Source organism: Bombina bombina, chromosome 3 (genome assembly GCF_027579735.1).
Source record: "Bombina bombina isolate aBomBom1 chromosome 3, aBomBom1.pri, whole genome shotgun sequence".
In the NCBI taxonomy this organism is placed as follows: Eukaryota; Metazoa; Chordata; class Amphibia; order Anura; family Bombinatoridae; genus Bombina; species Bombina bombina.
Genome location: NC_069501.1, coordinates 758,535,958 through 758,561,817, shown reverse-complemented (window position 1 = coordinate 758,561,817; position 25,860 = coordinate 758,535,958). Strand labels below are relative to the sequence as shown.

General features: G+C 33.1%; 1 protein-coding gene across 2 annotated transcripts in view; it reads left to right on the top strand.

The window, feature by feature from the left end:
• SH3RF3 (SH3 domain containing ring finger 3) overlaps positions 1 to 25,860 on the top strand; it is an 899,869-nt gene that overhangs the window by 400,567 nt on the left and 473,442 nt on the right. The window contains exon 3 of one of the 2 annotated variants that reach the window (XM_053707609.1): positions 7,301 to 7,369. The exons of the other annotated variant lie outside the window; for it this stretch is intronic. Coding sequence (XP_053563584.1) covers positions 7,301 to 7,369 — 69 coding nt within the window. The remainder of the gene's footprint in view (positions 1 to 7,300; positions 7,370 to 25,860) is intronic. 2 annotated transcript variants of the gene reach the window in all.

Genomic DNA, 25,860 nt, shown 5'->3' with positions numbered 1-25,860 from the left:
TTATCAAAGGCTAGGCGCACTCTGTATGTGCTTCGCCTGTAACTGCGCCCCAGCTCGCCTCCGGAGAAGCGCACATGTGCGCCTGAATTTATCATAAAAATAGAGGTAACTTTGTGCAGGCGAGCTGGGGTGTAATAATGATAAATTTCGCCTGTTGGAAACGGCATTTACTCCCTATTTATCACAGTACATTCCTATAAATATTTACGCCGCCATGTTTTGATTATTAAAAAAGTGTTTTTAAGTTAATATTTAGCTTATATTTATATTATATAATGTTTCTGTGCTGTTTTTGATATATGTTGATAATTTAAGACTGCAAAAAATAAATATATTAAAATATCGATCTATATATATAACTGTTGGTACCCATATGCGCCAGTGGAAGCGCAAATTTCTGGCAATAACAGTCTCTTCTTGGCGCTGAGCCTTTAAAAAAATTAGTTAAAAGAAGAAAGTACTGCATCACAAGATGTGTATTAATGGTGTTCGCCTCAGTCTGCATGGCGAAATATACAACATGCAATTGAAGCCGAAATTGCAGTTCCCTATCGACGCAAAGCAATGATAAATAAGAAACTGGGTGTATTTGTAGGTCGGGCTGTTAAATTATGCCTATTACTAATGTAAATTGTAGCACTCGGGAGCGCGCCTGTGCGCCTAGGCGAATGCACGCTGAGTGCAAAGAAGTTTCTGTCAGATTTGCGCAATTATAGGCGCAGAGTGCTTTGATGAATATGACAATCAGTTTGTATGAGCTATTTTGAACAGAATTAAAGGAGAATGGCTTTGATAAATCTAGCCCCTACTCTGAATTTCAAATAAGCAGTAGATTTGTTTTCTGACAAATGTGTGTGTATATATATATATATATATATATATATATATATATATACACATACATATAAATATTTATTTTCTATTATTGATTTTCTTTTGTTTATATTTCTTTTGCTGATGCTATTTTATTAAACTCACTTTAATGGTATCAATAAAACAAATTATATTTAGTTTGCAGTACTGTTTTAATTTTATGTCATTTTGTTTTACATTTTCCTACTATACAAAAGTCCCATGTTGTGTAATGTGGTGTAGTTTTAGGAGTATGGTTTTAGTTATTTATATGATGCCAATATATTTAATGATCTTGAAGAGCAGGGCAGGGTAACATTCAGCTTGGGTACATGCCAAGTAAACAGGCATTTCACATTGGCTAAAAAAAGAGCAGCAGCTTGATTGAAAAGTGCATGACCTGGGAGGAAATTTGTGTTGTAAAAGTGGTAGAGATGGACTTACCTCTGGATTTGTGGTAGAACTAAGTGAATAATAGAGAACCCATGTGACTGCTTAGATATATGTTAATTATATAGTAGCAGTCATATGGTTGGTACATAATATTTACATGTGTGCTAGAGAAAACGTAAAGCTGTTTGCATCACTTGTATGTAAGGTATTTTACTGCTATATCAGTTAATTTAGTTTGCATTAACTTCAGTAAAATGTTTCACTTGTACCATTGCCAGTACAGCAGAAGGCTAGGAGTAATTCTTCATTCACTAGTGCTGTTTATGACAGTAGTGATGTATAATTTCAGCTCATGTTTTCCTCATATACTTCTTAAAGCCAGACACCAGGGGTACAAGGAAGGGTCATGAACCCCAACTAGACAATCATGGGTCATTAATTTCTAGTACAAATTAAACTAAAAATGTTTCTTTCATGAGTCAGATAGAGCATATCATTTTAAACAACTTCTACTATCAATTTTGTTTCATTCTCTTGGTATCCTTTATTGAAATAGTACCATTGCACATAATTAAGCTAATGATAGGAGGTATATATGTGCAGCCAGCCACCAATTAGCAGCTAGCTCCCAGCTCAACAAAGGAGAACAAAGCAAATTAGATAATAGAAGTAAATTGAAAAGTTGTTTAAAATTGTCTGTTCTTTCTGAATCACAAAAGAAAATGTTTGGGTTTTATGCCCATTTAAGCTTTTGTGATTCAGACAGAGTAGACAATTTTAAGAGACAATATATTTCTATTATTTACTTTGTTCTTTTTGAAAAGCATAGCTAGGTAGGCTCACAAGCAGCAGTGCACTATTGGGATCTAGCTGGTTATTGACGGCTACATAGAAACAAAAAGTGAATTTTTACTCTTACTGTGGATCTCAAACTTAAATCTTCTTAATGGTAAAATGCTTGTAGCAGGGGATAAATTCCCATCTGATACATTTCATACGGAACATTGGCAGTGCTGTAATTCCTCAGAGACATATGTAAGTAGACTTAGTGGCTACACACATATGCCCCTTCTCATTGGCTCATCAGATGTGTTCAGCTAGGTCCCAGGAGTGCATCGCTGCTCTGGCATTGACTTTAAAGGGACAGTCAACACCGAAATTGTTATTGTTTAAAAAGTTAGATAACGCCTTTACTACCCACTAAAGAGAGCATCTTATCACATGCTTTTTATTAGCTTTTCACAACAAGAGACGGATAATCCAATGCTGTACATATTACTGGTTATGCAAAACTAAAAAGTTGCATAAAAAAACATCAAAAATACATTACAAAGTACGCTTACACTCATAATAACACTAATAAAAATGATTAAAAAAAATATTGCATACAAAAGTTATAAGGGCTCAAACATATGAGGTCTCAGGTATAAGAAAAAAAAACCCAGCAGAGCTTTAACATAGAGATACATACACATACATGTCTAAAGATGTATAAATATATATATATATATATATATATATATATATATATATATATATATATATATATATATATATATATATATATATAAATGTATATGTGTACATATGTATTTATGTATTTATATGTGTATATATGTATTTACAGACGTATATACACATATAAACACATAAATATATATGTGTATATACAGTATATATATACTGTATATATAAAAGTGCCCTTTGCCGTTAAGTAGATGAAAACATGTAAAAGCATATTTATGCAATATTCTTTTTTAATAAAGGTTTTAACTTTGTATTTACTGTAAATATTTCACATTCCAATGTTCTGTACATAGCAGAATATGTTCTATGTATTTACAAATAGATATTCCTATATATATATATATATATATATATATATATATATATATATATATATATATATATATATATATATATATATATCTGTATATATCTATACCTATATATATATATATATATATATATATATATATATATATATATATATATATATATATATATATATATATGTAGAAATAGATATTTGTGCAAAATACCATCAGAAAGAACAATGGAATATTCATATTTTCATGTTGGTTTAGGGAAAAAAATTATTGGTTTTAGGCAAGAGTGAAGTGTTAGGTTTATTCCACTTTTTTTCTCCATTGACTTCTATGGGAAGATACGTGAACACACGTGATATTCTAACTTCGGATTTTTTCGCTAGTTGGGTTACTGCTAGAGCGAGAACAGTTTACTTTCAACTCGTAATAGTAGAGCAACCCCACTAGCGCAAAAATCTTAATTCTAGATCAATTAACGTTTGAGCATAATTGTAATCTAGCCCTTAGTAGGTAAAATAAGACTGATTTTAATAGCATTTAACAACTTCACTACCCAGAATTTCAGAGAAAAACTTGGCCAAAGTTCCAAAGGATTTTTAGCATTTTTGCTATCACTCCATTTAAACAGAAATAAAGCCTTGTTTGTTTTTTATTTACCTGTCAAAACTATATACAGGTAGCCCTCAGTTTACGCCGGGGTTAGGTTCCAGAAGGAATGGTTGTAAATTGAAACCGTTGTAAATTGAAACCCAGTTTATAATGTAAGTCAATGGGAAGTGAGGGAGATAGGTTCCAGGCCCCTCTCAAAATTGTCATAAGTAACACCTAATAAATTATTTTTAAAGCTTTGAAATGAAGACTTTAAATGCTAAACAGCATTATAAACCTAATAAAATAATCACACAACACAGAATATATAATTAAACTAAGTTAAATGAACAAAAACATTCGCTAAACAGCATTATAAACCTAATAAAATAATCACACAACACAGACTTCACTTGCATTTTTCTGCAAACAGTTCTTTCTATGCATTCCAATCTGGACTGATTTATAGACAGGAAGATCTTGTTCCTTTAAAATCTGCTCAATAGCTCAGGTCTGGTTAAACTGATTAATTTCAGCTTGCTTGGCTTTGCTGCAACACAAGCGGACAGCTCCACCTACTGGCTATTTCAATAAATGCACTGCTTCTCAATGCTTTTCAATAGCAGTCACATGACTGGAAAAAAAGGTTGTTATTCTGAAACGGTGTAAATTGAACCGTTGTAAAACGAGGGCCACCTGTATATTTTTCTTTTTAGTAGACAACCCAAGGTATTGATGTAGGACCATTTTTGGTATATTTCATGCCACTGTTTTGCCGACAAATGCAATCATGTTCTTACTGAAATTATTTATGCACAACTTCTGCAGTCATAAGACAGATTATTGTAAAAGCTTCTCTGGGTTCCTCTTTGTTCAGAAACAGACGAAATACATGGCCTTGTCACTGTTTTTTTGGCAACTAGAAGGCCTCTATTTGCAGCTGCACACCACACTTCTGAAATTCCCTGCAATAAAGGGGTTAATCAGGTAGCTTGTAAGGTTAATTTCAGATGTGGTGTAGAGATTACCCTCCCAACTGACACCTCCCACTCTCTGATCCCTCCCAAACAGCTCTCCTCCCTCAACCCTCACTACCATTTTAGGTACTGGCAGACAGTCTGCCAGTATGCAGTTTAGGGATATATATATATTTTTGTAGTGTAGGGAACCTTCCTCGTGAATCCATCACCTTGACCCCCCAACAACTCTCTAACCCATTTCTCACAAAATCTGCTTTATATTACACTAAAGGACATAGTTATTTCAAGATAAAAATATAATGTTATTGATAAAGTGGTCCTTTTAGTTGAAAGATTTCTGATGTCTTTACTCCTTTAGTCCAGCTGTTTTTCTTATCTATTTTTTACCATCATCCATTTAATCCACTTTTACATATGGGGTGTGAACAAGGTGTCTGGATTTCTGGATTTACTATGTAGTAATGTTTCAGTTTGCAATTTTAATACGTGGTACCCATTTTTTCCTTTCGTGATTCAGATAAAAGTATTGAAGTTTTAATCAACTTTCGAATTTAAAGTTTTTACTGTGATCAAATGTGTTTCATTCTCTTGATATCCTTTGTTAAAGGATCAGCAAAGCAGCACTGGGAGCTAGCTGTACACATTGGTTGAGCCAATGACAAGTGGCATATATGTGCAGCCACCAATCCACAGCTATCTCCCAGTAGTGCATTGCTGCTCCTAAACCTACCTAGGTATGCTTTTTCATAAAGGATACAAAGAGAATGAAGCAAATTAGATAACAGAAGTAAATTAGTAAATTGATAATAATTACAGACTCTCTCTTAATAAAGTTGAATTTTGACTTTGCTTTTTATCACAGTATCATTTATTATGTTTTGCTTTTATATTGAGTAAAACATGAATATTTCTAATAGTCCTGTAGAGGACTTCTCATATTTACTATTATCCCTTACAATAATTTAGCATATATTTTATGTATATGGCATTGGATTACTAGAAGTTGCTTCATTCCTGTTAACTTTTTTATACATTTTTCTGTTGATCTCCTCCTTGAAACGTTCCCTACTCCTATTAGTGCATACTAAAGTATGCTCAGTATCATGCATGTTTTGCAACCTGTAGAGGGATGCTGCAGCAGGCAGAGCTGAGTGACAGCAGAGAAGTCCCACATATCAGCAATCAGCATTCACTTTCTACTACTAGAACTTCCTGTTAGGATATCTCCTATATACATGCATGCACTTTCAGTTTGTATTCATCTTCTTTTGTATCTTTATTAAACAGTCCTCTAGCTATACAGCTGTCATTTACCATAGAGTTGCTGAAGCTACTGCACTCTAAAGCTCCCTCTAGAGGTTTCTTGTATAACACTGTAGCATACACAACTGCCATATAGTGCTCAAGACATGTGCCCACTCCTTTGCCTACCCAAGTATGCTCTCATATTAGGATTCAGCTAAGATGACTGTACTTTTATTTGATATTATAAGTAAATGTGAATTTTGTTTTAAATGGTATGCTTTATCTGCAAGTTTAATTTTGCCTTCCATGTCACCATGCAACAAAGTAACTGGTAGATACGTCCAAAGTATTCTGAAAACCACAAAAAGTGATTGAGTACCATATATAACAAGTATATATATATATATATATATATACACATATATACATATACCTGTTATATATAGTATATAGAAGTATAGTATATAAATTAGCCTCCACTCCAATAACAATAACTTTTTATCTCACACAACCAATATTTGTACTGATGTTTGGCATTAAAAATGTTGGCGTAGGCATGAGCATTAGTTTGTTACTCGGCACGTTTCACAAACAAATGACAAATTTGGCCATGGGAAGTGGCATTTAGTTATTTTCAAATAATATAATTTTAGCAGATAACTTTATCTGGATTTAAACAAAAAAAAGTATTGTCTGTATTGTTCAAGGATCATTTTATCTTCTCTTCTCTATTGTATTATGATCAGATGAGTCTATTTCTTCATAGCTTGTAAGCACATTTTCATTTACATTTTTGTCATTGTTACAATTTATTTTTATGATAGATACATTGTTAGATTAAAATGTCTTTTTATCTGTAAGTCTGGTTATCTTTTAGTTGATAACACTGAGGCCCTTTTATTCTTTATTTTAAAATAATAAATTTCAAATTCTGCATTGTAGTTCATATGTGTTTGCATTACTTTATTAGATACGCTACATTTTTTCTTTTGTGTGTGCTCCTAATTTTTTCTGTTTCATTACAATTTGGAAAGTCAGAGAGATGTAAAATAAAAGTAATCGGCTTTCAAGAATCTTAATGTCAGATTTCATATAAAAGGGCATTGTCCCTTGTTAATTATGCATTTAAAGGGACATGATACCCAAATGTTGAATCACTTGAAAGTGATGTAGCACATTTGTAAAGAGCTGACTAGTAAATATCACCTGAAAATATCTATATAAAAAATAAAATATTTTATCTCAAAATTTCCTCTGTAGCCACATGCCATTGTAAAGGGGCTTTAAGTAGCCAATCACTTTATTCCTCTCCTTATTTTAAGGACGTTTAGTTTAAAATCATGCGAAATTGCAGTGAACTTAGCACTGATGAAGCTGATTGGCTGTTGTTTTTGTTTTTTTCCCACCATGCAGAGGACAGTAAAACGAGTAGCTCTGGATCACGGAGCACTGACTCTGGTGAGCTGCAGAATAAAGTTTGAGGTAAAATATCTTTTTTTTTTTAACAAAGAGGTGATTTAGCATATGTCCCTTTTACCCTCACATCTGATTGTAGCTCCTTAGCCAAACATAGTCGGTGAACCAATTAGGAACAGCATATGCATGTACCCTTTCCTTCTCAAGAACTGCAAATGTGGCTTCCAAGTGTAACTTTAGCTATGCATTTAACCCATTTGGGCAAGTTAAATACATAGTTAACAAGGGGCATTAATAGAAAAATAATATGCTCTAACAAATAAAATAATTTTCTTTGTGCATTAGAATATCCCTTTAATACTCCATTGCACTTAAAAGGAATTTAGAATTTAACTTGTTATGTTTTTTTTTTTGTCATGAATAAACCAATTTTAATTGATTTAAAAAAATGTTGTCAAAAGATATTCGCAACACAATTTAAAAGTGATAAGTCAATGCTAAAAAATAATCCAAAGTGATCCTTTGTTTATAAGTCTTAACTTTTATCATATCAATTATAAAGGTCTAAATCCATGACTGACCATGGTAAAATTAAAAACAGCAGTAGCAAAGAGCTGAAATATAGAACATTGTCTATTAAACCCTCAATGGAACACTATGGGCATGAGCTGTGCCTCTTACTATTTATTTCTTACAACAATGATCATAGTTTGATGTAAGCTATGCAGTCTTTATGTTCTATGGTGGACCTTCAGTCTACTGAACTAACTATTCTTATTGGACCCTGAAGCTAAAGAACAAACATATTAGTCCCTAGTATATTTGTAGACAGAAAGTTACCTTTGTATTTGTAAAGAGACAAACTAATATAGTAGTTAATTAATTTCAATCTTTTCAAAATTATAATTTTCTAAAAAAACAGAATAAGACATTATTTTTATTTTTTTTAAAACAATCACAATCGTATTGAGTCAGACACAACTGAGCCTTATAATGCCCACAGTATTCTATCTCCATTTCCCCACAACGCCACCATTAGCAACAGATAGTGGCTGACGACCACCAAAAACTAAATCGATACCTGAAGAAATACAGTTGATGGTGATGATGTTTTCTGTATACATTTTTTATTTGGTGTGTTTCAATCATCATCAAAAAGGCCCATTGTCTCTTTAGGCATGGGCAGCGCCATCTTAAATTTCAGGTGCCAGTGTGTTGCAATTTTAAGCAACTTTCTAATTTACTCCTATTATCAAATTTTCTTTGTTCTCTTGCTATCTTTATTTAAAAAGCAGGAATTTGATGCATAGGAGCCGGCCCATTTTTGGTTGAGAACCTTATGCTTCCTTATTGGTGGGTAAATGTAATCCTCCAATAAGCAAGCGCTATCCATGGTGCTGAACCTAAAATGGACTGGCTGCTAAGATTTACATTCCTGCTTTTAAAATAAAGATAGCAAGAGAATGAAGAATAATTGATAATAGGAGTAAATTAGAAAGTTGTTTAAAATGTCATGCTCTATCTGAATCACGAAAGAAAAAAAATTGGGTTCAGTGTCCCTTTAAACTTTCATGATTCAGATAAAGCAGACATTTTAAACAACTTTCCAATTTACTTCCATTAACAAAATGTGCACAGTCTTTTTATATTTACACTTTTTGAGTCACAAGCTCCTACTGAGCATGTGCACAAACTCACCAAATATACATATATGCATTTGTGTGTTTATATAAAAGCATAATATCTGCAGAAGCCCAGGGGAAAATATCAGACTTGTACATTAAGTGGCGTAGGGATCTTAGAAATCTAACTTTTGATTGTTTAAAAAAAGTTTTACATTAATTCTTGAATATACACGAGTAATCTCATTTAGAGAATTGCACATTAAGCTACTAAATAGAGCTTATTTGACTCCCTGGTGGATATCTAGGTGGAAGAGACAAGAAATTGTTAAGTGCTGAAGATGTAGCTCTCTCTAAGCAGACCTGATCCATGTTTTTTACTCATGCCCTAAGATTCAACAATTTTGGTGCAAAGTTGAGTTCTGGCTTAGCAAGTTTTTACCATTTAAAGTCAAACTCAGTGTAGAACAAATTATTTTTCTGGTGACAGAAAAAGAGATTATAAATAAACAATTAATACAGCTATATTGGTGGCAAGGCAGTTGATTTTATGTAACTGGGTGGATAAAAATGCACCGAGTACTACAGTCTTTATTAGGAACATGTTAACGCAACTTATAATAGACCGTAAAGACCCAATGATTTATTGCGATAATTATCTCAAACTATTTTTGGTAAAATGGGAAACGGTTATAATGTCATTATCAGATAATCTACAAAGCCAGATTCTATCCCATTTACAGGGTTCTATTTTATTCCAGCAGTTAGTATTGTCGGATAGGTATAGACATCTGGGAAGGATGGTCAATCCTAGAAATACAAGTTAGGCATCTGACTAGTTGATGATAGGTGGGTCTCGGTGTGGAGAGGGAGCGCGGATTTTTTTTTTTTTCTCATTTTCTCACTTTTTTTTCTCTCTTTTTCTTTTTTTTCTTTTTTGGCTTTGTATTGTCTTTGCTGTGTGTTAACTGTGTTAATGTTGTTTTGTTCAATTATGTTTAATTGAGATTTTTAATTGATAATATTGTTATTCTTGGTAATCTAATAAGGCAATGTAATAATATAATATTGTTATAAATATATATATATTTGTGGCAATATAATAAGTATAAATTTATGTTTTGCTTGATGACAATATTTAGAAATTAGGATTTTCTCTTTTAATGTCTCCAGAATATGTTGATAGACAAGAGTTAATTATTGATACCCCTGTTCTTTCTTTTTTGGGATCTGTATAATGAAATGCTTTCAAATGGAGTGTCATTTTGTTTGTATAGCCCTGCGAGGCGCCTAATTTCTTGTTTATCACTGTCCGTATGTGATTTGATTTTGTCAATTTGATGGAGATATCAATTTAAATAAAAAGAAAATAAATTATAAAAAAAAAAAGAAAAAAATGTGGGTTCAGTGTCCCTTTAAACTTTCATGATTCAGATAAAAAAGACATTTTAAACAACTTTCCAATTTACTTCCATTAACAAAATGTGCACAGTCTTTTTATATTTACACTTTTTGAGTCACAAGCTCCTACTGACCATGTGCAAGAACTCACCGAATATAGATATATGCATTTGTGATTGGCTGATGACTATCACATGATACAGGGGAAGTGGAAAAAGACATAACTTTTAAATTTGTCAGAAAAATATCAGCTGCTCATTTGAAGTTCAGACTCAGTGCTATTGCATTGTCTTGTTATCTTGTATGCATTTATTATGCAAATCTACTGTATTTACTAGTCCTGTATTTACATGCTTTGGCATAATCTTTTACTTGCAATACACACTCTTATATGTTTAATTGCATGACATAATTTTTTTATTTTTTATTTCATGTCGCTTTAGGTATTGTAACACTTGTCTTAGTTATCTATTGCAAATGATGATGTGCAAGTTCAAACAAAGTACAATGGAATTATTATAGTGAGGAAGTTCTTAGTTATCTTTACCTGTAGCGAACAGCAGCCTTTATACATGCATTTAGTGTGTCTAATATGACAAAGGTGTATTGTGCCAGATCTTCTCCTTTTCAATAAATCAGCTTGACAAGAGTAGCGCAGTAAAACTATGTACAAGAGATATTGCCTGAGGCAGTCACACTGCTGCGCAATATGTGTTAGCAGGAATTCAGCTTTAATGAACCGGTCACATAGCAAGTGTTTCATCTGTTCTTTCCGCTCTTCAGATATCAAATCCCAGAATAGCGAGGTCCATATCAGCATGCCTGAGACAACATAGGCTACTAGATTAACACATAACAGATACTGAGTTTGCATAAAGCAAAGTGGCAATGCTTTCTGTCATCTTTTACTAAGTTCCTATTGTTTTAAACACAATTTTTCTTGTTAATGAATTTTCACCAAATGTTTTTTTTTTTCTTGGTTCTCGTTACATTGTTGTGTATATGTTACACAGGGAGCTATTTACAATTCTACTCTTTAAAGGGATATGAAACCCAATGTTTTTTATTTTATGATTCAGACAGAGCATGTAATTTTTAGCAACTTTCTATTTTATTCCTATTATCGTTTTATTCGTTCTCTTGGTATCTTTATTTGAAAAGCAGGAATGTAAGTTGAGGGGTCAGCCCACTTTTGGTTCAGAACCCTGGGAAGCGCTTGCTGATTGGAGGCTACATTTAGCATTTTAGTCAAATATGCTTAGTAGCTATCTTTAAAGGGACAATGTACCGTACATTTTTCTCCCCTTCAGTTTGATCCAATGATCCATTTTATCTTCTGGAGTATATTAAAATGTTTAGAAATAGATCCTTTGTTTTATATCAGCATTTGAAATAGCAAATTTAGCCTGTGGTATCCTTACCTATACTTAAAGTTTCTATACTTAACTATAGGCTAAAGAAAAGCTGTGTAAACATAGGCAGCAGAAGAAATTACACTACCAGTGGGAGGTAGGAGAGATAAGTAATAAAATGTTAATTTTCAGGAGTTCTCTCTAAGTTCTCTCTAAGTACTGAGCTTTGATATACAGACAGAGATAATATAAAGAAACATGTGTGTACAGAAGGTGATAAAATAAGATCTGATTTCCCTGCAAGCTCAACCCATTTTAATGGGTTGGGTTTAAACCCCCCAGTTATTTATTATAAAAAAAAACCTAATGAAGCAATGTCTCATACATGTTATACTTTGCAGCTGGTATAACAAGTCTTTGGAAACACATTAAAGGGATGGAAAGGTAAATATTGAAATGTTCATGGATTTCAATTTTAAATAGAAGCGTTTTGTAGTGTAGTTTCGTTAGCAAAAATGTTTCTTGTAAAAGTTCTAAATAGTTTTCTACAGCATATGCACATATTCTGTGAGGGCCTGTGCACCAGTATTGAAATCCATGCCTGCTCAGAAAGCTGGCTGTGGTGTATATTGCATCTGTGAAAACTCTATTGTGTCATTGTGCTGACTCTCTTAGAAGGTGTGGCTTTTGAATACTGGTTCATGGACCCTCAGAGCATATGTACATATCCTGCGTGTCCCTTTAAAATCTCAAATGTCAGTGGTACTTATGGTCTGGAATACTTTATTACTTGTATTTATTTTTTTACAAATAACTCATTTTATGTAAAAATGACAAACATAGTTATGTAACACCTTCAAAAATACAAATACAACCCAAAAAAACAATACCTTTCAGATCTCATTGTATTTGTATGCTGTGATCATGTTGTCTCTTCTACAGTCCACTCTCACTCTGAGAGCTATAGTTGTTATGTTTGTGTAGCCAATCACATTAGACATTGGTAGCTTTCAAAAACACTGTATTTTGTTGTTTTCTGTTTGTTTGAATGATCCAGTGATTTGTGTAATAAGGTTCACTTATATAGAAACTGGCTCTTCTTTGTATTCTCTAAAAAGTTCCTAGGCAGGGAGATGGTTAATTCCTATAGAAAATTGTGGACTTTCATGAATCTATTGTTTTAGATGACTCAGAAGAATTTGTAGCGATTTAATTGAAATTAATACAAGATACACCTTGTTTTATCTTTTATGATTTATCCTATTCACTTTTGATAACATATAACACTTGTTTAATTAACCTACTAATTAACACTTGTTTCAATTAATCTTGACATTTACAAGATTGCTAGATGGATTACCGAGTTTAAATGATCCAAGTTAAGTTTTCACAAGATCAGCTAGACCAGTGTTTCTCAACCGCAGTCCTCAAGTTCCCCCAAAAGGCCAAGTTTTCATTATAGTGAACCAGTGTACAGTTGAAGTAATCAGCTGATCAGTAACCATGGTTACTAACCCGCTCTCACCCATAAGCTGATTATTTCACCTGTGCACTAGTTCAGCTATAATTAAACCTGGTCTGTTGGGGGTACTTGAGGACCGCGGTTGAGAAACACTGAGCTAGACCATACAGACACAGTCTCCTTCAATAAGTAATTATATTGCTATTGAATCTTACTTTTGTTTAAATCACATCTTGATGATTTAGTGATTGTCACATTGGGAGCAAAATAACTTGTAAGGGGAGTATTAAAACAGAACTACAGCATATTGAGGATATTATTATTATTATTGTTTTCATTTATTTGTAAATACGCAAATTCCTTACACTGGGTGCATGAGTAAGGATACACAAAGACACTGTCTCACTGTAAAAAATACAGAAACATAAAATGAAATCTATACAGTATAAGTGTTTATAACATATTCTGATGAGTACCTTTTGACCTTATCTTAAAATACATATAGTTTTTAAATCAGCTGAACTTCTTGACTCAGAGTCCATCAACTATGAAAGTATAATAAACTAGTTTATGGAACATTCTGGCAAATGTTTTGTTGAATATTTTGATATTTTTCATTTCATAAATATAACATATATGGAGCCTTTTAAATAACAATATTATTAAATATATGAAAATATTATTATGCATTATAAAAAAAGGAGAAACAAAATAGTTAATTCGCCCAATATTCAACAAAAGTATATCACAAGAATAAAATGGTTTTCATAATATATTGACAGTAAAGAATGAACTCTTATAGTATTTCCATCAAATTATACTAAAATGTATCTTAAATATTAAAGGGACACTAAAGTCAAAATTAAACTTTCATGATTCAGATAGAGCATGCAGTATTAAGAGACTTTTCAATTGACGTTAATTATCAAATTTTGGACATTCATTTTATATACACAATTTTTGAAGTTCATAAGGAATACATATAGTAGTCTGTGATTGGCTGATGGCTGTCACATGATACATGGGGGCGGCAAATAGGGGAAAAATTAATTTGTCAGAAAACAGATCTACTGCTTAGTTGAAATTCAGAGTAAGTGTTATTACATTGTCTATTTATTACGCACATGTTAATTATGCAATTCTACTGTATTGAGTGCTCCTTTAAATAATAATAATAATAAAAAAATATAATGGTAATCATATATAAAATGAGTTATTAAGCATATGTAAAATATTTAAAATGAATTGTCACATTATTCATTGATAATGCTGTGTAGCAGTGTATGAGGGACATTTTTTTAGCACTGCTAGCAGTTATGGGTTAACTTGGTTAATGCAGAAGGACATATTTATGGTGTTAACTAAATTGATGTGATTGTTATAGAAGTCTAGTCATTAAAAGGGGATAACCCATATGAGATTCAAAACAAAGAAGAGATTACCAGTAAGCAGCCATATGAAAAATCATCCATGTAGGCTGCCTGGGTTACAGATTGCTTTTTCAGAAGATCATGGCCTTTTATATTCTAATATTAAAAATCTAATCATTGGCAATTGATGAAATGTCACACAGAGATGCCTTCTTTTAGCTTCTTATGAAATATATTTCCCATTGTGCTATTATACTTAATTCCAGGTATTTTATTTAAACATCAAATTAAATTATTACTTCATAACCTATAGTTATAGCAATTCTTCTAGCTCAACATCTTTAAAATGTTTTACTAAAAGATCCAACACATTAATTCCCCCCGAGTCTAAAACTCTCTGGTCTGGCGAGACAATCTAAGAGGTCTTGTCAGTAATGCGACGTTCCTCAAGAAATTTTAGAAATACAAATTTTAGTTTGAAAATATTTTTATATCTATATCTAGGGTTCTGGATGCGAAGGAAAGACACATATACTATTTGGCCAAAATTATGTGGACACCTGACCCTCACTTCTAAGTTTTATGGACATCCCATTCCAAAATCATGAGCATTCATATTGAGTTGACCCGCCCCCTGTGCGGCTATAACAACCACCACTATTCTGGAAAGGCTTATCACAAGATTGTGGAATGTGTCTGTGGGAGGTTGTACCCATTCTGCCAGAAGCACAGTTGGGAGGTCAGGTACTGATGATAGACAAAAATATCTGTCTCACTATTGGCACTCCAATTGATCCCAAAGGTGTTCAATGCAGTTGAGGTCAGGGCTTAATACAGGCAACTCGAGTTCCTCTACTTCAAACTCATCAAACCATCTCTTTATTGACCTCCTTTTGTGCACAGGGACATAGTTATGCTGAAAGAGAAAATAACCTTTCCCAATCTGTTACCACAATGTTGAAAACAACCAATTTTCTAAAATATCTTTGTATCCTGTATCATTAAGGGGACCCTTTCCTTTCAACTAAGTAGCCTAGACCACCCCCTAAAAAAAAGTCCCACACCTTTTTTCTCCTATACCAAACTTTACAATAGGCATTGTAGTAGGTAGCTTTCTCCTAGCATCCACCATACCCAAATTCTTCCATTATATTGACAGATAGTGAATCATGATTCATCACTCAAGAGAACACGTTTCTACTGCTCTACTGCTTGGCATTGCACATTTTGATGTGAGGCTTGTGTACAGCTGCTTGGCCATGGAAACAAACTTCTTGAGACTCCAGATGCATAGTTCTTTTGATTATGTTGCTTCCAGAGGCATTATGGAACTCTGTAGTGAATGATGCAACAGACAATAGCCGATTTTACATGCTACTTGCTTCAATATTCTGCATAGAAACATAGAATTTGATGGTAAATAAGAACCAAAATGCCCATCAAGTCTTCCCATATTATGTTACTGTTTTCTTAGTATACTTGATATTTACAAATCCAAGAAGTGCCTAACTAGAGGCTAAGGGAAAACGGTTTTATAATGTGAAATAAACAGCTGGTGATAGTAAACTTATCAAATATTAGGGATTTATTGATATAGACAATGTAGTACAATGTTAACAGTATAGATTAAAACATGGATCCATGTGACAAACAAAAAAAATTTATAACCATAAATTCACAAGGAGGCGTTTGTATTGGCAACAGTAAAATCACCAATTTACAACATTAAAATCTGCAGATATCTCCTTAATTTAGGGCACTGCCCCCTATCACGTTTGATTTGACATACACTTTTTTTTTTTTTGCTTCCACTGTGTTGATCCCCTCCACTCTTCCTTCCCCCCAACTCACTCCCACGGAGTCACATGGAAAGATTTTTTCTTCCCCAGAGCACCATTCCCCAGATCATGCAGCCCAAATCCAAAGACAGAAGACCGCGCACATCTGATATCACTAGTGAGACCATAAACGAGGGAGCAAACTTAAAAACAGATCTCCAACCTTTAGTTAACCAATTATCTGATATCTTTCTGCCTCAGTTTGAGTTGCTTAAAAATCAAATGTCTAGCTTATCATTAGAATTAAAACAATTCGCCAATAGACTCACTGAGGCAGAAGATAGAATATCAGTGGTAGAGGATATATCTAATAACCATTCACAGAAAATTTACGAACAAGAAAAGATAATATCAGCTATGAGTTTAAAATTAGAGGACCTTGAAGACCGCTCAAGGCGGAATAATTTAAAAATAATAGGCCTCCCGGAGACAGAAGATCACAAAGACTTATTACAATTCGCATCTATTACCCTGCCTAATGCCCTAAATATGGAATCTAGAGACTCCCCACCTATAGTTGAAAGAGCTCATAGACTGGGTCCCCCTAGAAGCAGAGCCGACGGGAAAAATGTCCACAGACCAATTTTAGTAAAATTCCTCAACTTCCAAGACAAAACAAATATACTATATAAGAGAATATAGGAAAATTAAGAATTTATATATCGGAGAAAACAAAATTTTATTGTTTCAGGATTACTCCGCCGACACTGCTTCTAGGAGGAAAGAGATGGCCCCTTTTTGCACTAAATTAATACAGAATGGATATACAGCAAGGCTACTATACCCTGCAAAAATCCTTATTAATGAGAAAGAGGGCTCAGTTAAATTAGACAGTGTGCAGGAAGCTAAAGCTTACTTTAAAGAAAATAAACTGTCACTTATATAAGATGAGGCTAGGAATAGGTAGTGCTAAAGATTCCTTGGAGAAATGACAAGAAAAACAACTGATATATGTAACTGTAGATGTCACTATGGCAGTGAAAAAAACTTTTTTACCTTTTTTTATGTTATAGATGTGTGTGGTGGTCAGTTGGACACATGATCTGGATTATACTTTATTATTCTCCCTTCCTCCCCCCCCCCCCACAATTTTTTTTTTCTCTCCTCTCTCCACCCCTCCCGGCGCCTCCCTGACGTATAGATATATAATTAGCCCCCATGAAAGGAAATATTAGATGTCTCTCCTGGAACGTCGGTGGCATCACCTCCCCAATCAAAAGAAAGACTATAATTAAACAGCTAGGTAAATATAATCCTGATATAGCGTTAATACAGGAAACGCATTTAAAAGCACAGGAAGCTGCTAAACTCCGCAGTAAGTGGGTTGGGGAGGTGATAGCCACCCCCTGTTCCAGAAGGAAAAGAGGAGTGGCTTTCCTAATTAATAAAAATCTTTCATACAACATCCTTAAAACAATATTAGACCCCCAAGAGAGATGGATAGTTGTGGAGCTACAAATAAAGGAAGTAACGGTAATTATATGTAACGTATATGGTCCCAATAAATTTGATCCTGCCTTCTGGAACAATTTAATCTATCAACTAACGAAATATATCGGCCAAAATCTAATCCTGGCAGGAGATTTCAATCTGATACCGACAGAAGTATTAGACAGACATAGTCCAAAAAACTCTTGTTTTTTTAAACAGAAGGCGGAAATATTCAAACAAATTAATAAAACCCTGAAACTCCATGACATCTGGCGATTACAACACCCAGACAAGAAGGCCTTCACTTGTGACTCCAGATCTTATGGCTCACTATCTAGGATAGATTTTTTTCTTTTCTCTAGTTCAATAATTAAATCTGAAGTCAAGGCAGAGATACATGATATCACCATCTCGGATCACGCGATTATATCAGTAGACATATATACATTGGCATATCAGAGAAATGAAGGGAATAATTTTTCAAAATATCTAGTGAATGATTCGGAATTCGGTAACTGGTTAAAAAGCAAGTGGAGGGAATTTGCATATTTAAATAGATCGTATAAAGAAAGAATATAATTTTTTTGGGGAAACTGCCAAAGCCTACTTAAGAGGCGAGATCAAAGCCTATATGATAATTAGGAAAAAAAAACTACAAGAGTGAGATATCCAGTTATCTAGACAAGTCCAGAACCTATTTCGCAAATATATCAGTGAACCCTCTAAACGATCTAGGGACAGTTATAGGACAGCCAAATCAGAAAGAGATATTTTCCTTAGACAGAAAACAATAATGGAAGAAGTAAAGGCAAATGCTAAATATAAAGGTCAGTATGGTAAATCGGCTAAATTTCTTTCACGATTAGATAAAGCCAGAAAGAAAACGAATATTATAGAAGCAGTGACCGATGGAGTAAATAGATTCACAGACCAAACTAATATTAAAAAAATCTTCCTAGAATATTATCAACAACTGTATGCCTCTAAGGAAATCAATTTAGACAATAAAGATTCTTTCTGGCACAAGGTCGTGCTACCCGAGCTACCTAGAGACTTGCTTAAAACCTTAAATGGACCTATAACCAAGGAGGAAATAAAAGAAGCGATAAATCATGCTCAATGTAATAAAGCTCCAGGCCCAGATCAGATCCCAGCTGAAATGTATAAAATACTCAAAATAGATTTCGCAGATGTCTTACTCCAATTGTTCAATAGTTATTATATTAAGGGCCAAACTATGTCTAAATATTTTTCTCAGTCTATTATATCTCTAATCTTAAAAAAAGGCAAAACTTCTTTAGATCCCAAGTCTTATAGACCCATTTCATTACTCAACACTGACTATAAGTTACTGACACACATTATATCAAATCGTCTTAAACCATGTCTTGATCCTATTATCCACTCAGACCAATCTGGCTTTATGTCTGGTAGATCAATAACTAAGAATATTCGAAAAGTATTTTTGACACTAGAATATTTCTGGAATAAGTTTCATGCTAAACCGACAAATAATCAAGATTTTGCGCTAATTGCAATCGATGCCGAAAAGGCGTTTGATTCCGTGGTCTGGGACCATCTATTCACAGCTTTGGCTAAATTTGGATTCTCTGGTTATTTTTGTCACTTTGTAAAGACTATATATGATCACCCAAGATCCTCCTTACTAATAAATGGAACCCAGACCCCTAATTTTACATTACACAGAGGGACGAGACAAGGCTGCCCACTCTCCCCGTTATTATTTAATGTGGCAATAGAGCCCCTGGCTATATACCTACGTGAGGAATTACAGGCCATCAAGATAGGAGGGCAAAAACTAGTATTATCTCTCTATGCAGATGACCTGTTATTATTCATCAAGAATTCTAAATTAAACATACCTAAGGTTTTAAACACTATTGACACGTTCAGTACCTTCTCAGGCTACAAAATTAATACTAATAAATCCGAAATCCTTTGGATACATAAAAATAAAAAAAGTACGCAAGAACATCCCTTTCAGGAATCTTCTAGTATTAAGTACCTAGGGATTAATATTCATATCAACCCAACCCAATGGTACAGATTAAACTACGCTTCATTTTTCAGAAAAGCTACTGATAAATTAAAACAATGGAGCGCTTTTCCCATCTCTTTGTCTGCAAAGGTGATGATTATTAAAACTATTTTATTCCCGCAGTTAATGTACATCATGCAAAATGTTCCCTTATTTATCCCGAACCAAGATATTAAGAGATTTAATTGAGAATGTGCCAACTTTATATGGAGTAATAAGAGACATTTATTATCTTTCTCAAAATTAACCCTTAGGCCAGAGAATGGGGGTTTATCCTTTCCGGATATAAAAAAGTATAATATTGCAAATTTAGCCTGCTTTGCCTTTGATTGGTTAACAGAAGTTAACTATCTCACAATCTTCTCATTAGAAAAGGAACTATGCGCCCCCTACTCATTACAAGCCCTGCTTCATTGCACGGTATCTCATCTGCCAAATAACATTAAAAATATGAAAATAATATGTAATTCTATTGAAGCATGGCACAAATTGAACACAATGTTAGATGTAAATTTCGAATTGTCCCCATACCTCCCGATCCAGGGCAATCCAAAATTTATACCTGGTTTATCATGCGAGGTCTATAATAGATGGTCCCAACAAGGGCTAATCTACGTTTACCAATGCCTTAATAATCTTTCACAAATTAGATCCTTTGAAGATATTGCTAGGGAATTTACTCTATCCAACAAAAATTTCTTTGCCTACCTCCAAATAAGACATTTTCTATCAGGAATTAAAAAACCTAATATAGAGTCTACGGGATGGACACAAATTCAATCCTAAATGGCGAGCTATAGGATTGGAAATCACAGCATAGCATTGTTATATAAAATCATGCTTGCAAAACAAGGCCAATTAAATACCAATCGCCTAACAGAGAAATGGAGTACCCACTACAATGATATGTCGCTAGAAGCACTAAATCTAACCTTTAAATGGATTAAAACTGCTATTATTCCCACATCTTGGAAGGAATCCCATTTAAAGCTGATCAATAAATCCTATTTGACTCCATGGAAAGTCTCCAAATGGGGTAATAACCCCAGTAATAACTGTCCAAAATGTAGTAATTCAAAAGCAGATTTACATCACTGCTTTTGGTTGTGCCCGAAAATAGCACAGTTCTGGAACAAGGTGGAATTTTGGCTAAATAAGAATTTAGAACATAAAATACATTTGGAATCTAGGGATATTTTCTTCTTCCGACTTCCAGATTCTAAAAAAATAAATACAAACCTCATTAATACTGTCATTGCCTTAGGTCGTAATCTTATACTAAAAAACTGGAAAAAGTAATAAGGCGCCCTCTATGCCATGTTTTGTAAATCATATTCACTCCCAGATAATGTTTGAACAAGCAAATACATTAGCTATACATAGGGAAAGAGTGAAAGATTTCTTTTCAAAATGGTTAAAAGTTATTTTAAATTATCCACTGGGTATACAATTCTCTCTCATATATAATTTTCGCAGAACAGAATATTTCGAAACTAGTTTTATCTAATGTTTTTCCAGCAGAATGGTATTAAATATAATAGGCATCGGTGAGCGGAGTGGAGATGGGAGGTTTTTTTTTTTTTCCTTTCACACTGTGTCCATATGTTGTGTTTTGCCCTGCTATCACCATATTATCCACCACGCCATTGACCAGGCCTCAACCCCTTCGGTTCAAGGAAGGGGAGTTAATTTATAGGGATAATAGCCAGAAAAGGTTATCAGACTAATTTCTTTTTCTGTCCTTTTTTTTTTTTCTTCTTTTTTTTGTCTGTCCCCCTATTTTCGTTCTTTGAACAGAATTTAATCAGAGAAATAATAAGGCAAAGGTTAGCAACAGATGTGACGTTTTACATATAAATGGAAAATTTATAATTATTGTTTCTCTAGTGAATAATATGTAGTTTCTGTTTCATAGTTTCCGTAATTATTTGAAGTCTATTTTTATTATGAGAAATGTGCAAATAATCTGTTAAATGTAACTTGTGATTTGATTTACTTTTTTTTGTTGTTGCTATTATTCTCTTTGTCTCAAATAAAAAGATTTATAAAAAAAAAAAAAAAAAATCTGCAGGATCGCAACATATAGCAATAGTATAGCAATAATATAGCAGCAATAAATAGCAGCAGTAGTATTACAATGTTACAATAGAAATAAACTTTAAATCGGACAATAAAATCTGCAGTAAAAACAATTAAAAGAAAGTTGTGGTATCCTTAGGTCCTTATAGTTTTTTAAATGTTCTGTGAGAAAAAAAATTGAAAAAATGTGCACCAATAAAAATCAAATATATATATTGAGAAAAATTTTGAAAAAATAAGAAAAACTGAAAAATAATAAAATGCTGGGAAATATGTCAAACAGTGGAAAAAATAGTGAATAAGTTTGTGAAAAATTACTGTGGATGACTGGTTACAAAAAATATATAAAAAATATATATCAAAATAAAGATAAAACTGAATGGAAGCCAAAAAATAATCAATGATTAATTATATCCAAATGTCATGAAAATAAGGTATCCGGTGTTGTTTGTTTGCAGTGTGAGTGACTGAGTGAATATTGAATCCTTCCTTTTGGATGTATCCCTAAGGAATCACTAAGGAAGTAAGTCTATGAAAAAGACTGAATACTACACATCTTACACATCTTAAAACCATATTTTCAACTCACATACTAAGGATACATCCAAAAGGAAGGTTTCAATATTCACTCAGTCACTCACACTGCAAACAAACAACGCCGGATACCTTATTTTCATGACATTTGGATATAATTAATCATTGATTATTTTTTGGCTTCCATTCAGTTTTATCTTTATTTTGATATATATTTTTTATATAAATATTTTGTAACCAGTCATCCACAGTAATTTTTCACAAACTTTTTCACTATTTTTTCCACTGTTTGACATATTTACCAGCATTTTATTATTTTTCAGTTTTTGTTATTTTTTCTCATTTTTTCTCCTTTTTTCATTTTTAGATATATTTTTTTCATTTTTATATATATATAAATATATATATATATATATATATATATATATATATATATATATATATATATATATATATATATATATATATATATATATATATATATACTGTAATACCAAGGTGACCGCACCACCCTACCAGTATCAAAATTGCTCCGGCATGGGATGGAGTCTGGTCCTCAATTCAATAATAGTATAAGATTAAATAATCCCAGCCAATGAGTCTTAGAATGAATATACCAGATTATTTTAATGGTTACAAAAAGTGGATGGGGTTTGTGTGGATCTGTGTGAGTGCATCTTTGTTTTCCTCCCATTATTTGTTATGCATTATCAGATAGTGTCTGAATTTATGTGTAACCATTAAAATAATCTGGTATATTCATTCTAAAACTCATTGGCTGTGATTATTTAATCTTTTTTATATATATATATATATATATATATATATATATATATATATATATATATATATATATATATATATTATTTTTATTGGTGCACATTTTTTCAACATTTTTTCTCACAGAACATTTCTCACAGTATACATTTTAATCCCTATCTATAAACTATTATGAAGAGGACCTACTGATTACAAAGACTCAAAGTTTAAACAAATTTTTATTTACTATCCACAAATTACTAAGGATAGGACTTAAAAAAAACTATAAGGACCTAAGGATACCACAACTTTCTTTTAATTGTTTTTAATGCAGATTTTATTGTCCGATTTAAAGTTTATTTCTATTGTAACATTGTAATACTTACTGCTGCTATTTATTGCTGCTACATTAATACTATACTATTGCTATATGTTGCGATCCTGCAGATATCTGCTGATTTTAATGTTGTAAATTGGTGATTTTACCGTTGCCAATACAAACGCCACCTTGTGAATTTATGGTTATAATTTTTTTATTGTTTGTCACATGGATCCATGTTTTAATCTATACTGTTAACATTGTACTACATTGTCTATATCAACAAATCCCTAATATTTGATAAGTCTACTATCACCAGCTGTTTATTTCACATTATAAACCCGTTTTTCCTTAGCCTCTTGTTAGGCGCTTCTTGGATTTGTAAATATCAAGTGTTCTAAATTAGGGGGGTAGCTAGGTACCCCATCATCCAGGAGCGAGTGGGTAGTAGTTTTGAGCGCTGTGAGATACCATATTATTTTTGTTTTCTTAGTATAGCCTTATGTATGTCCCGGGAATTTTTTAATTATTTTACAGTCCCTGTTTTTACCGGCTCCTTTGATAAGTTTATTCCATGAATCTACCACTCTTTCTGTAAAAAGAAGGCTTTCTCACATTTCTCCTGAATCTGCTACCTCTAACTTAACATTGTGACCCCTTGTTTTTAACTCTTTTTTTGTGGACAATACTTTCAGCTTTCACTTTATTTGTATTTTTTTTTATATATGTGAAGGTTTCTATTACCTCTTTCCTATCTCTCCTCTAAACTATACATATTTAGATCAAAGAGTCTTTCTTTTTCTTTTTGACATTTTATACCATGTACCATTTTAGTAGCCTTCCTTTGGACAGTTTCTATCAGTGTTTGTATGACCTAAACTTTATTGCTGGCCTGTTGCTGCTCCTAGATACTTCTGCTTTCCAATAATAGCATTTACAGTTGACCGGTGCAGATCTAGTGGAGCAGAAATTTCCAAACGTGGCATCCTATGACAGTGCCATGCTTAAAGGGACACAAAACCCAATCTTTTTCTTTCATGACTCAGATAGAGCATGTAATTTTAAGCAACTTTCTAATTTACTCCTATTATCATTTTTTTCTCCGTTCTCTTGCTATCTTTATTTGAAAAGCAGGAATTTGATGCATAGGAGCCAGCCCATTTTTGGTTGAGAACCTGGGTTATGCTTGCGTATTGGTGGGTAAATGTAAGCCTCCAATAAGCAAGCACTATCCATGGTGCTGAACCTAAAATGGGCTGGCTGGTAAGATTTACATTCCTGCTTTGAAAATAAAGATATCAAGAGAATGAAGAAAATTTGATAATAGGAGTAAATTAGAAAGCTGCTTAAAATGTCAATTTCATCTGAATCATGAAAGAAAAAAATTGGGTTCAGTGTCCCTTTAAAGTTACTAAGCTCTTCAGTATGACCCATTGCACTGCTAATGTTTGACTATGGAGATTGTATGGCTATGTGCTGGATTTTATGCACCTATTAGGAAAAGGGGCGGCTAAAACACCAGAACTGAACAATTAGTAAAGGTTTCCACATACTTTTTGCCTTATTGCAAACATTGCAATATACTGCTCAAAACTACAAAAAACAAAGTTTATACATGAAAGCCTCACGCCAGCGAGTTATTAATAATAGATCCCAAAGTCATTGTTATCCAACAAGTGAATATGTAGCTTTATCCCCCCCCCCAGCTACTTTGTTACTGCTCTGATACCCACATAGGGCTTCCAAGGTTAACACCATTATATTCTTGCCGATCAATGCCCTGGGCTGTTACCTCTGTGAATACTGGTGCATCATTCAGATGACTGAAAGGTATTTAAGTACAGCTGGATTAGTGATAGCTCCTTAGTTTTAGGGATAGTCCTAAACCTATAGCAGTAGCTCATTGCGGCCAGTCCAGCTGTAGACATGACATAAGTCAACGTTGCTGCTTTGGGACAGCTCATTAACAAAGTTGATTAACAAATACAAAATATATAAAGACATCAGAAGATGTGGAGGGACACAGGACTAAAGTATAAAGGATAAGAAAATAAGTAATAGTTTAGCAGAGTAAGTAGAAACCACTTTACAAAAGACCTGTTTGTATGTCACCCTTTGTTTAAATATTAATTTTGTTTACTTTCAGTTACTCTCCCACCTGATGCAGAGTTATCCAATAATTTGTCCATTGTGGAATTAGTATGCTGCTAAAAAGTGGTTCTCTCTTTATTAAAGGGACAGTCTAGTATAAATTAAACTTTCATTATTCAGATAGGACTTTTAATTTTACTCAACTTTCCAATTTACTTTTATCATCAAATTTGCTTTTTT